We start from the raw sequence: 13,243 nt of genomic DNA on the forward strand, positions 1-13,243 counted from the left end.
GGTGAGAAGATATCAGGGGTCTTAACAGACCTCTGACATCTCCCCTCTGAGACAGGGAAAGGGACTAGGGACACAGATTCCCCAATCCCTTTTTCTGCAGCTTCAGCTGCACTGAAAATGAATGGAGAGAAGACAGCAGCTTCTCTTCATTCATAAACTGAAACATTGGAAACACAGTTTACGATGTTTCAGTTATGTGAATGGACAGTCAGTCATCACTAACTCTGTCCATTCGGAACAGTAAGGAGCTGGATTTACCGGCTACCTACCTGTACGTGATTGTTTACAGCCCAGCCGTCAGGCGCGCGCCCGTGACCTGGTCCGAAGCTCCGTGACCCGTTCCGAAGCTCCGTGACCTCGGCTGCGGGACTCACAGACCCGATCGCCGCTGGAGTCCCGCGATCGGTCCCCGGAGCTGAAGAACGGGGAGAGCCGTGTGTAAACACAGCTTCCCCGTTCTTCACTGTGGCACCGTCATCGATCGTGTGTTCCCTAATATAGGGACACACAATCAATGACGTCAGACCTACAGCCACACCCCCCTACAGTTAGAAACACAGATGAGGTCACACTTAACCCCTTCAGCGCCCCCTTGTGGTTAACTCTTAAAGTGAACACATAACAACTCTATATTCTTGATTGTACTGTGTGTGACCTTTTATGTTTTATCACCTGTTGTTTTACCTTAACCCCCGCCCCCCAGCGGGTAGTAACCATTCTGTGGCAGAAGCTCTGTTGATATTCCTGGAAGCTCTCCCAGAGCCGGTGATCTGTTATGAGCTCTACCAGCGGTGTATCGACTGTTCCCACGACACTCGCCTCTGCCGCCAGGTTTGTAGAAATGCTGCTAAATCCATTCTGGTAAAGTCAGTGATAATTGTATGACGTCTTTCTGGTGTTCGCTCCATAAAAAAAAAAAATGCCCCTAATGCAGGCCGGCATTGCCACCAGGATCGGTATAAAACTGACGTGCCGCAAATTCAGGTAGTTCTTCTTACTATTCATCGCAATGGCAGCAAGAATTACCACCAGTTTGAAATTTAGAAAACTGGAGCTAATTAAGACCGGCTTTATCCAGTGCTGGAAGTGTCTGTTCTGGTAGGCTGCTGTGATTGTGACAGTTTCCCGCACAGGATTAAATTCCTGGCCAAAAGCCAAATGGAAGCAAAGAGTCGGAGATACGGGTATTGTCCATTAGGGGAGGCGGACTTGATTGGGAGCCGATCTCTATGGCCACAGTGCCTGATGGATGGACGGAACCTGATTGGGAACTGATGGATCAGATGCACCTTAGTTTTGATTGGGAGCGTATGGCAATGGGCAGATATTAAATGCCGCCATTGGATTATGTCCGCTTTCTCTCTCCTCTCCTCCTTCCTTCTTTCCTTTTAATCTTTCCTCTCTTTTGTTCTCTCTCTCCCCTTTCTTCTCACTCCATCTTTCACCTTTCTTCCTTTTCTCCCTTCACTCTCTCTTTTCTCCCTTCTCTCCCTTCTGTCTCTTCTCCCTTCTCTGTCTCTTCTCCCCTCTCTGTCTCTTCTCCCCTCTCTGTCTCTTCTCCCTTCTCTGTCTCTTCTCCCCTCTCTGTCTCTTCTCCCCTCTCTGTCTCTTCTCCCTTCTCTGTCTCTTCTCCCCTCTCTGTCTCTTCTCCCCTCTCTGTCTCTTCTCCCTTCTCTGTCTCTTCTCCCCTCTCTGTCTCTTCTCCCCTCTCTGTCTCTTCTCCCTTCTCTGTCTCTTCTCCCTTCTCTGTCTCTTCTCCCTTCTCTGTCTCTTCTCCCTTCTCTGTCTCTTCTCCCTTCTCTGTCTCTTCTCCCCTCTCTGTCTCTTCTCCCTTCTCTGTCTCTTCTCCCTTCTCTGTCTCTTCTCCCCTCTCTGTCTCTTCTCCCCTCTCTGTCTCTTCTCCCTTCTCTGTCTCTTCTCCCCTCTCTGTCTCTTCTCCCCTCTCTGTCTCTTCTCCCTTCTCTGTCTCTTCTCCCTTCTCTGTCTCTTCTCCCTTCTCTGTCTCTTCTCCCTTCTCTGTCTCTTCTCCCTTCTCTGTCTCTTCTCCCCTCTCTGTCTCTTCTCCCCTCTCTGTCTCTTCTCCCCTCTCTGTCTCTTCTCCCCTCTCTGTCTCTTCTCCCTTCTCTGTCTCTTCTCCCCTCTCTGTCTCTTCTCCCCTCTCTGTCTCTTCTCCCCTCTCTGTCTCTTCTCCCTTCTCTGTCTCTTCTCCCTTCTCTGTCTCTTCTCCCTTCTCTGTCTCTTCTCCCTTCTCTGTCTCTTCTCCCTTCTCTGTCTCTTCTCCCTTCTCTGTCTCTTCTCCCTTCTCTGTCTCTTCTCCCTTCTCTCTTCTCCCTTTTCTTCTACCCTATGCCCTTTCCATCTCTCTCTCTCTTTTAGTCTTCCCTTTCTATCTATCTCTTTCCTGCTCTCCCTCCCTGACATTCTTTTCATGTCAATCCATCTTCTCTTTTATTTTGGCACTTCTACTTTCTATTGGTTTTATTGTCCTCTCCTCCATCTATCCCTTCTCTCTACTCCCCCTCTCCGTCCCTTCTTTCCCTCATATCTTCCTCCTTCCTCTCCCTCACCTCACTTCTGTTTTCTCTCCCTTTATCACTCCTTTTTCTCTTCTCCGTTCTATCTCTTTTCTTTTTTCTATCCTCCTTTTTTCCATACTCTTTTTTTTCTCTTCTTACTCCTCACTCCCTTTTTCTTTTTTCATTCTTTCCCTCTTTCTTCTCCTCTCCTGTCTTCATTTCTCCCTTTACCTCCCTCTTCGCCTCTTTCCCTCTTTGCCCCTCACCCTCTTTGCCCCTCTCCCTCTTTCCCCCACTTCTCCCCTCTTTTCATGCGCTTGCTCTCTCTCCTCTACCCATCTACAACTATTTTGGCTTCTCTATTTATTTCTACTGTCGTCCTCTCTCCCCACCCTGTTTTTATTCTCATTTCTCTTGCTCTTCTCTATGCTGTCTTTTTCTCCCTCCTCGGCCCTCTTTACTTCTCTCCTTTCACTTTTCTTTGTCCGCCTCTTTCTCCTGTCTCTTCACTTCTCTCTCCTCTGTTCTAGCTTTGCGCACTCTTACTTTTCATTTCCCTTTTCCCCCTCTTTCTTTTCCTTTCCCCCTCTTTCTTTTCCTTTCCCCCTCTTTCTTTTCCTTCTCCCCCCTTTCTCTTCCTTTCCCCTCTCTCTCTTCTTTCTCCCTTCCCCCCTCCTTCTCTTTCTTTCCCCCTCCTTCCCTTTTTTCCCCCTCCTTCCCTTTTTTCCCCCCTCCTTCTCTTCCTTCCCCCCTCTCCCTCTTCCCTTCCCCCCTCTCCCTCTTCCCTTCCCCCCTTTCCCTCTTCCCTTCCCCCCTTTCCCTCTTCCCTTCCCCCCTTCCCTTTCCCCCCTCTCCCTTTTCCTATCCCTTCTTCCCTCTCCCTTTTCCTCTCCCTTTCCCCCCGCTCTCCTTCTCCCTTTTCCTCTCCCTTTACCTCTCCTTATTCCTTCTTTCTCTTCCTTTCCCCACTCTCCCTTCCTTTCCCCACTCTCCCTTCCTTTCCCCACTCTCCCTTCCTTTCCCCACTCTCCCTTCCTTTCCCCACTCTCCCTCTTCCTTTCCCCACTCTCCCTCTTCCTTTCCCCCTCTTTCTTTCCCTTCCCCCCTCCTTCTCTCCCTCCCCCCCTTCCTTCTCTTCCTCCCCCCCCCCCTCCTTCTCTTCCTCCCTCTCCTCCGTCTCTTCCTCCCACCCCCTCCTTCTCTTCCTTTCCCCTCTCCCTCTTACTTCTCCCTCTTCCCTTTCCTCTCCCTTTGCCCCTCTCCCTCTTCCTATCCCTCTCCCTTATATCACTCTGTCTGTCACATATTTTCCATTATTCTGATGTTCTGAGGGTTCCATTAAACAAACCTCTTAGTACAATGCACACACAGGTAGTACGACACCATAAGTGTCACCATCTTGTTTTCTACTTTGTGTCTGTGCACTCGGTGACCATAATTTCATTTTCTGTACCCAGGTGATTTCCCAGTTACCACGATGCCACCGGAATGTTTTCCGATATTTAATGTCGTTTCTCCGAGAGCTGCTGAAGTACACTAGTGACAACAACCTGACCGCCAGCCTCATTGGTAAGAATTGCATAGCAGTGCCCGGGATAGAAGAGGCGCTCTGGTGTGACCCCCCCGTTCACACTGCACATGTGCGTAGAAAAGGAACGACGGGTGGCAATATGGAGTTCCTTCTGAACTGTCAAAGTAAAATTTGAATAAAATTAAAGCCCAGCGATAGAAAGGATGATGGCAGATACTGTAAGAACGCTGGTAGGAATCTTTTAAAATGAGGGCTAAGAAACATGCTTGTAATCCAAAGCACTTGTATATCAGAGCACATTTCCCCATAAGAAACAATGGAAACTCAAATGATTCGTTCCACAACCATTTACTCATAGGTCCTTCAGTCCATAGAAAAAGATTATAGCAATGTGATTGGTTGTGTAACCATAAAATGTCCATCCACAAGGGGATTAGAAGCAAAAATCCAGCAGGAGCTCCAGAGTATAAAAGAGAAGAGAGGCGCCTCCAAGTGTAGCAATATGGTTAACCACTTAAGGACCGCCTCCTGCACCTATACATCGGCAGAATGGCACGGCTGGGCACAAGCACGTACAGGTACGTCCTCTTTAAGTGCCCAGCCATGGGTCGCGGGCGTGCGCCACGCGACCCGAAGCTCCGTGACCGCGGGACCCGATCGCCGCTGGAGTCCCGCGATCGGTCCCCGAAGCTGAAGAACGAGGAGAGACGTGTGTAAACCTTCCTCGTTCTTCACTGTGGCGTTGTCATTGATCGTGTGTTTCCTGATATAGGGAAGCACGATCAATGATGTTGCACGTCCAGCCACACCCCCCTACAGTTAGAAACACAAATGAGGTCACACTTAACCCCTTCATCGCCCTCTTGTGGTTAACTCCCAAACTGCAACTGTCATTTTCACAATAAACAATGCAATTTAAATGCATTTTTTGCTGTGAAAATGACAATGGTCCCAAAAATGTGTCAAAATTGTCCGAAGTGTCCGCCATTATGGCGCAGTCACGAAAAAAATCGCTGATCGCCGCCATTAGTAGTAAAAAAAAAAAAATGCAATGAAACTATCCCCTATTTTGTAAACGCTACAAATTTTGCGCAAACCAATCGATAAACGCTTATTGCGATTTTTTTTTTTTTTACCAAACATAGGTAGAAGAATACGTATCGGCCTAAACTGAGGAAAAAAAAGTTTTTTTTAGATATTTTTGGGGGATATTTATTATAGCAAAAAGGAAAAAATATTGAATTTTTTTCAAAATTGTCGCTCTATTTTTGTTTATAGCGCAAAAAATAAAAACCGCAGAGGTGATCAAATACCACCAAAATAAAGCTCTATTTGTGGGGAAAAAAGGACACCAATATTGTTTGGGAGGCACATCGCACGACCGTGTAATTGTCAGTTAAAGCGACGCAGTGCTGAATCGCAAAAACTGTCGGACCATTATGCAGGTTAAGGACCTTGCCCCTTTTTGCGATTCGGCACTGCGTCGCTTTAACTGACAATTGCGCTGTCGTGTGACGTGTCTCCCAAACAATATTGGCGTCCTTTTTTCCCACAAATAGAGCTTTCTTTTGGTGGTATTTGATCACCTCTGCGGTTTTTATTTTTTGCGCTATAAAGAAAAATAGAACGACAATTTTGAAAAAAATTCAATATTTTTTACTTTTTGCTATAATAAATATCCCCCAAAAATATATATAATAAAACTTTTTTTTTTTTTCCACAGTTTAGGCCGATACGTATTCTTCTACATATTTTTGGTAAAAATAAATCGTAATAAGCGTTTATCGATTGGTTTGCGCAAAATTTATAGCGTTTACAAAACAGGGGATAGTTTTATGGCATTTTTATTAATATATATTTTTATTTTTTACTACTAATGGCGGCGATCAGCGTTTGTTTTTTTCGTGACTGCGACATTATGGCGGGCACATCGGACACATTTTTGGGACCATTTTCACAGCGAAAAGTGCTATAAAAATTCACTGATTACTGTGAAAATGACAATGGTAGTGAATGGGGTTAACCACTAGGGGGCGCTGTAGGGGTTAAGTGTGACCTCATGTGTGTTTCTAACTGTAGGGGGGCATTTTGTTTGTTTACACTCACCTCTCCCCGTTCTTCAGCTCTTGTGACTAAGTCCCATGGGCGTGGTCACGGAGCTTCGGACCGGGGGCCGCTGGCGGCACGCTCGCGACCCAGGGATGGGCTCTTAAAGGGGACGCATATATACGTCCATGTGCCCAGCTGTGCCATTCTGCCGACGTATATCGTCGTGTGGCAGTCCTTAAGTGGTTAAAGATCGCTCATCATAAGGTCGGCAGCTCGTTTCCATCCTACACGCCTCCTTGGGTGGTCCGGGCAGCTAGGAGATGGTAGTCTCCATCTTTGATAGTGCACTCAGGTGGCACCCCCTCCCCACCCACCGATTCATGATTACGGTAATGTAACGTTCAGGGGTTAACACCGTTTACGATATTCCATTCCACCCAAGACAGCTTATCCGACACTCCAACAATCCAGCAGACAGGACCCATTCCATTACTCAGGACAACGAGACACACAGCTCCTGTCTCTGGTTCAAACGAATGAATGCTTTAATGGTAACTCAGCCTTGTTATATACAGTTACAAGCATGCTACAGTAATCACAGGGACAATAAAACTCTCCACCCAGAACATCACACAATGGGAGCTTAAAGTGGAGTTCCACCCATAAATATAACATTACATCAGTAGTTTTAAAAAAATGTCATTAGTCCTTTAAGAATTTTTTTTTTTTAGATGCCTTCAAAGTGTTGTTGCTAGGCAGAATAGTTAATCTTCCCACTTCCTGCACCTAGGTGCTTAAGCTTCCTAACCTACACCGCACAGACTCCTGGGAATGTAGTGGGTGTAACTTTCCAGGAGTCTGTGCACTCCCTAGTCTCGAAGAATCATGTGACTTGGACAGTACAGGTGCTGAAACCTGATCTGACACTGCTTGTGCAGCACTGAGCATGTGAGAGATCTGCAAGGCTGAAATCCAGGAAGTCATACAGTCTGGCTTCATGATGCCCACACTTAAGATGGCCCCAGTCAATTTCTATTTTATAAAGTGTCTAAATGCTGTAACAACCTAACAAAACGGACCTTAGTTTACAGACTAACTTTACTAGAATACATTAAGCTTGTGTATTACTGGGGTATTTATATTTAAAAAGTGAAATTGTGGCCGGAACTCCGCTTTAACGAGTCCCCCTCAATCCACATCCCAGACAGACATTCTGGCACCGAATCTAGAGGAGTTAATTACTACAGCTGACAAGTCACATTCCACATCTATTATCAATAGTATTTTCACACAAAACAGTGTCATTAGCATCCACAATGAAATATCTTAGGAGCAGACCTAATTAGCACAATGGACAACAGAATGCAATCACAGCAAGCCCCATCACCACAGCCAGGTGGACTTAATTAACATCTCAACAGTCTGTTACACATTGAATGAGACACTCTTATTGACCTGTTGGGGTCAGAATAAACCACCTGTAATATGTCAAGTTATCCTGTAATACATGAATTTATCATTCCTCAGTCATCCTATGCCCAAAAGGGACATAGGGTGACCCTAGACCCAAGAGTCATTAGTGAAGCTGGCACAGGAGTACCCCTCATCCTTCAAAAGTCTCTGGGTATCACGGGCCATTCCGTTACAGGTAATATTTGTTAATCATTTCGCCTGTCTCATACGTCTCCTTTTAATACAGATATGCGTTTTTGTTCTGTTTCTTTTAGCTACTGTGTTCACAAGCCTCCTGCTGCGGCCTCCACCCAACTTAGTGGGGAAACAGACCACCAGCGAGCGCCAGAGGGGGATTACCTTCATCCTGGGTTTCCTGCTGGCGAACGATGAGGAGTGAGACGTTTTTTTCCGGGAGCCGTTACATTATTAGAGGACATCATGACTGACTCCAGAAGCCCCGCCCCCGAGGATTTAATATTCTCTTCAGTAACAGGAGAGGAAATTTGACTGAAGCCATTGGTTGTTCTGGTTACCTTATCAGCCCTACGACCTCCCCAAACATAGGTGTCATATTTTGTCCTACATGAACAGAGATGTCTGCAGTTTGTATGATAACACTGACGCGTTCCGTGGCGTTACCTTGGACGTTTCGGTCCTTACCTATTTTTTTATTTTTTTTTGTCGTCTTCAACTCTACACACTGGTGCCATGGTCTTTGTAAGTTCTGTGTATAGCTCTTTCCTATTTAAGTGCCCTTTTTGCTCTTTTTTTCTGCAGAATCATCTCTCCAGTAGTTGTCGTGACTCCTCCTCCTTTTCCCCCGGTCCATATCGTTCAATTTATATAAAAAAACACATGAAGGCTTATACATATTAATCAATGTCTGTGACTGGATTCTGCTTCTTAGGGTGATTACATGTTTACCTCTTCCTTACAGTGTGGCTCGACTCTCTCACCTCTCCCAGCCCCGAGACCAGGTCAGCCTGCGCTGTTGGGTGCAGGAACCGCGGTCTTTAGAGGAAGCGGCAAAACCAAAGTCTTGTGCCGGTCCCGATTTATTCCACCTCGCCTCGTGTAGAAGAGCCCGGCTTGTCTTCGCCCCCACATTAACGATTTTTATGGGTTATAGCCAGGGGCGGACTGACCATTGAGTCACTCGGGCACTGCCCGAGGGCCCCATCCACACCCGTCACTACAGGACAGGCAAAACAAACAATTGCTTGGGGCCCCGAGCTGGCCTGGGGCCCCCAACTTCCCCTTCCCAGGCTGTAGCGTGGCCGAGCTCCTCTTCCTTCCTCCTGTCTGTTCCCGGCCGGACTGACAGGAAGTGCACACTGAGTGCTCACTTCCTTTCAGTCCGGCCAGGAACACAGGAAACTGAATCTCCTGTGCCGCGCGGTACCTGGCCCGGGCACTATCTGATTGGGAACTGGGGACCCACATGATAGAACACTGGACTGACAGGAGGAAGAGGAGCTCGGCCACGCTACAGCGGCAGCCTACAGGGAAGAAGGGGAGGTGAGAATAGAAAAACATAGGGACTAGGGAGGGAGGGGGGAGGAGTAAGAACATGGGTGTAAAAAATTTGTGAAGCGCTAACGTAGGCTTTGCGTGCGGGGGGGGGGGGTGTGCTTGGGGGCCCTCATTTTGCTTGGGGCCCCCAAATTCATTCAAACGGCCCTGGCCCCATGCCACTAGGGAGCCCCATCAGGGATGCCAGGCTCAGTAAAACCAGGGACAGTATGTAAACATTTTTTTTTTTTTACATCTGTCCCTGAAATGTCCGAAACCGACATGCTTTTGATGTGAAAATCCCGAGATTTTAGCTGCACTGCCTCCTGGCGTGGTGGCCATCTGTAAACCCGGGGGGCCCCATAATCTTCCATTGCCCGGGGGGCCCCCATAATCTTCCATTGCCCGGGGGGCCCCATGAGTTGTCAGTCCGCCCCTGGTTATAGCGAAACGCCAGTTCTCAGTCTGAATGATAAATGTTCTGTTTAATGTAGAAATGGTACAAATGTCCGGCCAGAAGTTGAGTTTTTTTTTTTTTTTTTAGAGACTGTGGCTCTTCCGTCCACCTAGCTTGGAGGATCTCCCCGCTCTCCCGCCCGTCATTGTACACAGCAGGGGGGCCTCAAAACGTTCTAAACAAAGGGCCACTTTGCTGTCCTTTAGACTTAAGGGGGGGTCAGACTGTGGCCATTGGGAATAGAAAAGGTCCCGACGTCGGTGGGAATATACAATGCTCTATTTTTTGAGTCAGTGGGAGGATTATCACCCCATCGTTGGTGTCATTGGACCCCATTGTTTGTGTCTTTGGGAGGAATTCTGCCCCATCGTTGGTGTGATTGGGAGAAATTGCATCCCATTGATGGTGCAATTGGAAGGAACTGTGCCCCATTGTTGGTGTTATTGGGAGGAATTTTGCCCCATTGTTGGTGTTATTGGGAGAAATTGTGCCCATTATTGGTGTCATTGGGAGGAATTGGGCCCCATCATTGATGTCATTGGGAGGAATTGTGCCCCATTGTTGGTTTCATTGGGAGGAATTGGGTCCCATCATTGGGAGGAATTGGGTCCCATCATTGGGAGGAATTGGGCCCCATTGTTGGGGTAATGGGGAGGAATTGGGCCCCATCGTTGGGGTAATGGGGAGGAATTGGGACAGATCGTTGGTGTCATTGGGAGGAATTGGGCCTCATTGTTTGTGTAATGGGGAGAAATTGGGCCCCATCGTTTGGGTAATGGGGAGAAATTGGGCCCCATCGTTTGGGTAATGGGGAGAAATTGGGCCCCATCGTTGGGGTAATGGGGAAGAATTGGGCCAGATCATTGGTGTCATTGGGAGGAATTGCGCCCCATTGTTGGTGTCATTGGGCCAGATCGTTGGTGTCATTGGGAGGAATTGGGCCCCATTGTTGGTGTCATTGGGAGGAATTGGGCCCCATCGTTGGTGTAATGGGGAGGAATTGGGTCCCATCGTTGGTGTAATGGGGAGGAATTGGGCCCCATCATTGGGAGGAATTGGACCTCATCGTTTGTGTAATGGGGAAGAATTTTGCTCCATCGTTGGTGTAATAGGGGAATTGGGCCAGATCGTTGGTGTCATTAGGAGGCATTGCACCCCATTGTTGATGTCATTGGGAGGAATTTCACCCCATGCTGGGTGTCATTGGGAGGAATTTCACCCCATGGTTGGTGTCATTGGGAGGAATTGCACCCCATTGTTGGTGTAATTGGGAGGAATTGTGCCCCATTCTTGGTGTCATAGGGAGAAATTGCGCTCCATTCTTGGTGTCCTAGGTAGAAATTGCGCCCCGTTGTTATTTGGAGGAATTGCGCCCCGTTGTTGGTATCATTGGGAGGAATCGCGCCCCATGTTGTCATTGGGAGGAATCGCGCCCCATGTTGTCATTGGGAGGAATCGTGCCCCATGTTGCCATTGGGAGGAATCGCGCCCCATGTTGCCATTGGGAGGAATCGCGCCCCATGTTGCCATTGGGAGGAATCGCGCCCCATGTTGCCATTGGGAGGAATCACGCCCCATGTTGTCATTGGGAGGAATCGCGCCCCATGTTGTTATTTGGAGGAATCGCGCCCCATGTTGCCATTGGGAGGAATCGCGCCCCATGTTGCCATTGGGAGGAATCGCGCCCCATGTTGCCATTGGGAGGAATCGCGCCCCATGTTGCCATTGGGAGGAATCGCGCCCCATGTTGTCATTGGGAGGAATCGCGCCCCATGTTGTCATTGGGAGGAATCGCGCCCCATGTTGTCATTGGGAGGAATCGCGCCCCATGTTGTCATTGGGAGGAATCGCGCCCCATGTTGTCATTGGGAGGAATCGCGCCCCATGTTGTCATTGGGAGGAATCGCGCCCCATGTTGTCATTGGGAGGAATCGCGCCCCATGTTGTCATTGGGAGGAATCGCGCCCCATGTTGTCATTGGGAGGAATCGCGCCCCATGTTGTCATTGGGAGGAATCGCGCCCCATTGTTAGTGTCATTGGGAGGAATTGTGGCAAATAATTGGTGTCATTGGAGGAATTGTGCCCCATCATTGGTGTCAGTGGGGGGATTATTTGGTGCGGATACAAATAGTGCCCCAAGGGTCGGATAAAAGCAAGAAAAGGACGGCATTTGGCCCCCAAGCTGCAGTTTGGAGATCACGGATTTAAAGGGTTGACTCGCCCTTACAGAAAAAAATGTAATAGGTGAACGAATACTTCACACCCTCCTCACCCCTCCTCCGGTCCCTGCTGAGCCGTCTGCATCCCCGGGGATGTGAAATCCCCACTCTTCCCCATGCAAAGATTCAGGGATGGACCAGATGAGAATCGCTGTGCTAGAACTGGCCAATCAGAATTGATCTGGTCGGTCCTGAAAGCTCTGCATGGAGAAGAGCGGGGATTCCAAATTCCTGAACCACTGAAGCAGCTGCTGGGGTGTCGACGGTGCATCAACCTTTGGAAGTAAGTACAGCAGGGACCGGGGGGGCGATGTTCAAAAAAATCTGTAAAGGTGAACTAAACCTTTAAATCGCCAACGCCCTCCCCTGCCGGGTGCCACTCGGGTTTTAATTTTTGGTCGCAGCGGCCTCGCATTACCATGGATAAGCGCAGCGTCGTATAGGGTTTGATTTCAGAATCTGGTGCAGCTGTGCACGGCGGCCAATCAGCTTCTAACTTCAGCTTGTTCCATGAAGCTTTGACGATAAAACCTGGAAGCTGATTGGTTACTATTTACAGCTGCACCAGATTTTGCACCCTCCAGTCTTAGAGCCCTTTCACACTGGAAACGCCTATAGCGGAGCGGTAAAATACCGCGTTTTCAATTCATTTCAATGGAGAGGGGCGTTTTTGGAGCGTTTTTTTCAGCGCTCAAAAGCTGCTCCAAAGATGCTGATTGCAGGACTTTCCTCAACGCTCCTCCAGTGCAACGCCTCAGTGTGAAAGGGTCCATTGAGATGCATGGGGAGCGTTTTAATAGCACTATTTTTACCACGAAAGCGCGGTAAAAACGCACCAGTGTGAAAGGGCTCTTAGTAAATCAACCCCATGGGCTCCTGTCACCCTTCCATCATGTGACACTATATAGGCCAGATGATTGACCACCAGGTCTGGGACCCTACCCCCCCGCCCCGCGCTGAGTTTCCAGGTCGGCACACCTGCCTATTATTACCAGAGTCCCCAAGACATACGTCGGGGGTGATTTACTAAAGCTGTGCATGGGAGCCAATCAGCGTGCAGGTTTTTTGTCAAAGCTCACTTGAACCAGCTGAAGTTAGAAGCTGATTGGTCGCTATGCGCAGCCACACCGGATTCTGAGTAGATCTCGCCAGACTTCACCTGTAAATAAAATGACACCTTTTGGGTGGGCGGCTTTTCCATCATTAGTGGAATGTCTTTTCTGCATGATCGGGGTGGGATCTTATGTATGGGGGAGGGGCTTGAGCCAGTTGGCTTCCCGCTACCGTTCACCCGCTGGTCAGCCATTGTCAGTCTCCTCCCCCTCCTCGCTTTCTCCTCCCCCTCGCTTCCTTCCCCCCCCTTGTATAGAGTTGTACACTACACTATCAGCCAAGCTTGCCGCTTTGTATCCTGTTCTGACAGTTCTCCGGCCTGAAAGTGTTTGCCTCGTGTCTGCACACCTGATGGCGCTCTTCAGTCCATGAGCAGCGTAGGAACAGAGA

The 13,243-nt window shown here is 48.5% G+C and overlaps 1 protein-coding gene across 1 annotated transcript in view; it reads left to right on the top strand.

Annotated features, from left to right (window-relative positions):
* The window catches only part of OCRL (OCRL inositol polyphosphate-5-phosphatase), a 71,611-nt gene extending 63,130 nt beyond the window's left edge, over window positions 1–8,481 (top strand). Inside the window, exons 19-21 of the mRNA XM_040325312.1 lie at window positions 704–831; window positions 3,974–4,085; window positions 7,824–8,481. Coding sequence (XP_040181246.1) covers window positions 704–831; window positions 3,974–4,085; window positions 7,824–7,948 — 365 coding nt within the window. The 3' untranslated portion in view covers window positions 7,949–8,481. The remainder of the gene's footprint in view (window positions 1–703; window positions 832–3,973; window positions 4,086–7,823) is intronic.
* Window positions 8,482–13,243: the final 4,762 nt, after the last annotated feature.

The sequence above is a fragment of the Rana temporaria genome, chromosome 9 (assembly GCF_905171775.1).
Source record: "Rana temporaria chromosome 9, aRanTem1.1, whole genome shotgun sequence".
Lineage (NCBI taxonomy): Eukaryota > Metazoa > Chordata > Amphibia > Anura > Ranidae > Rana > Rana temporaria.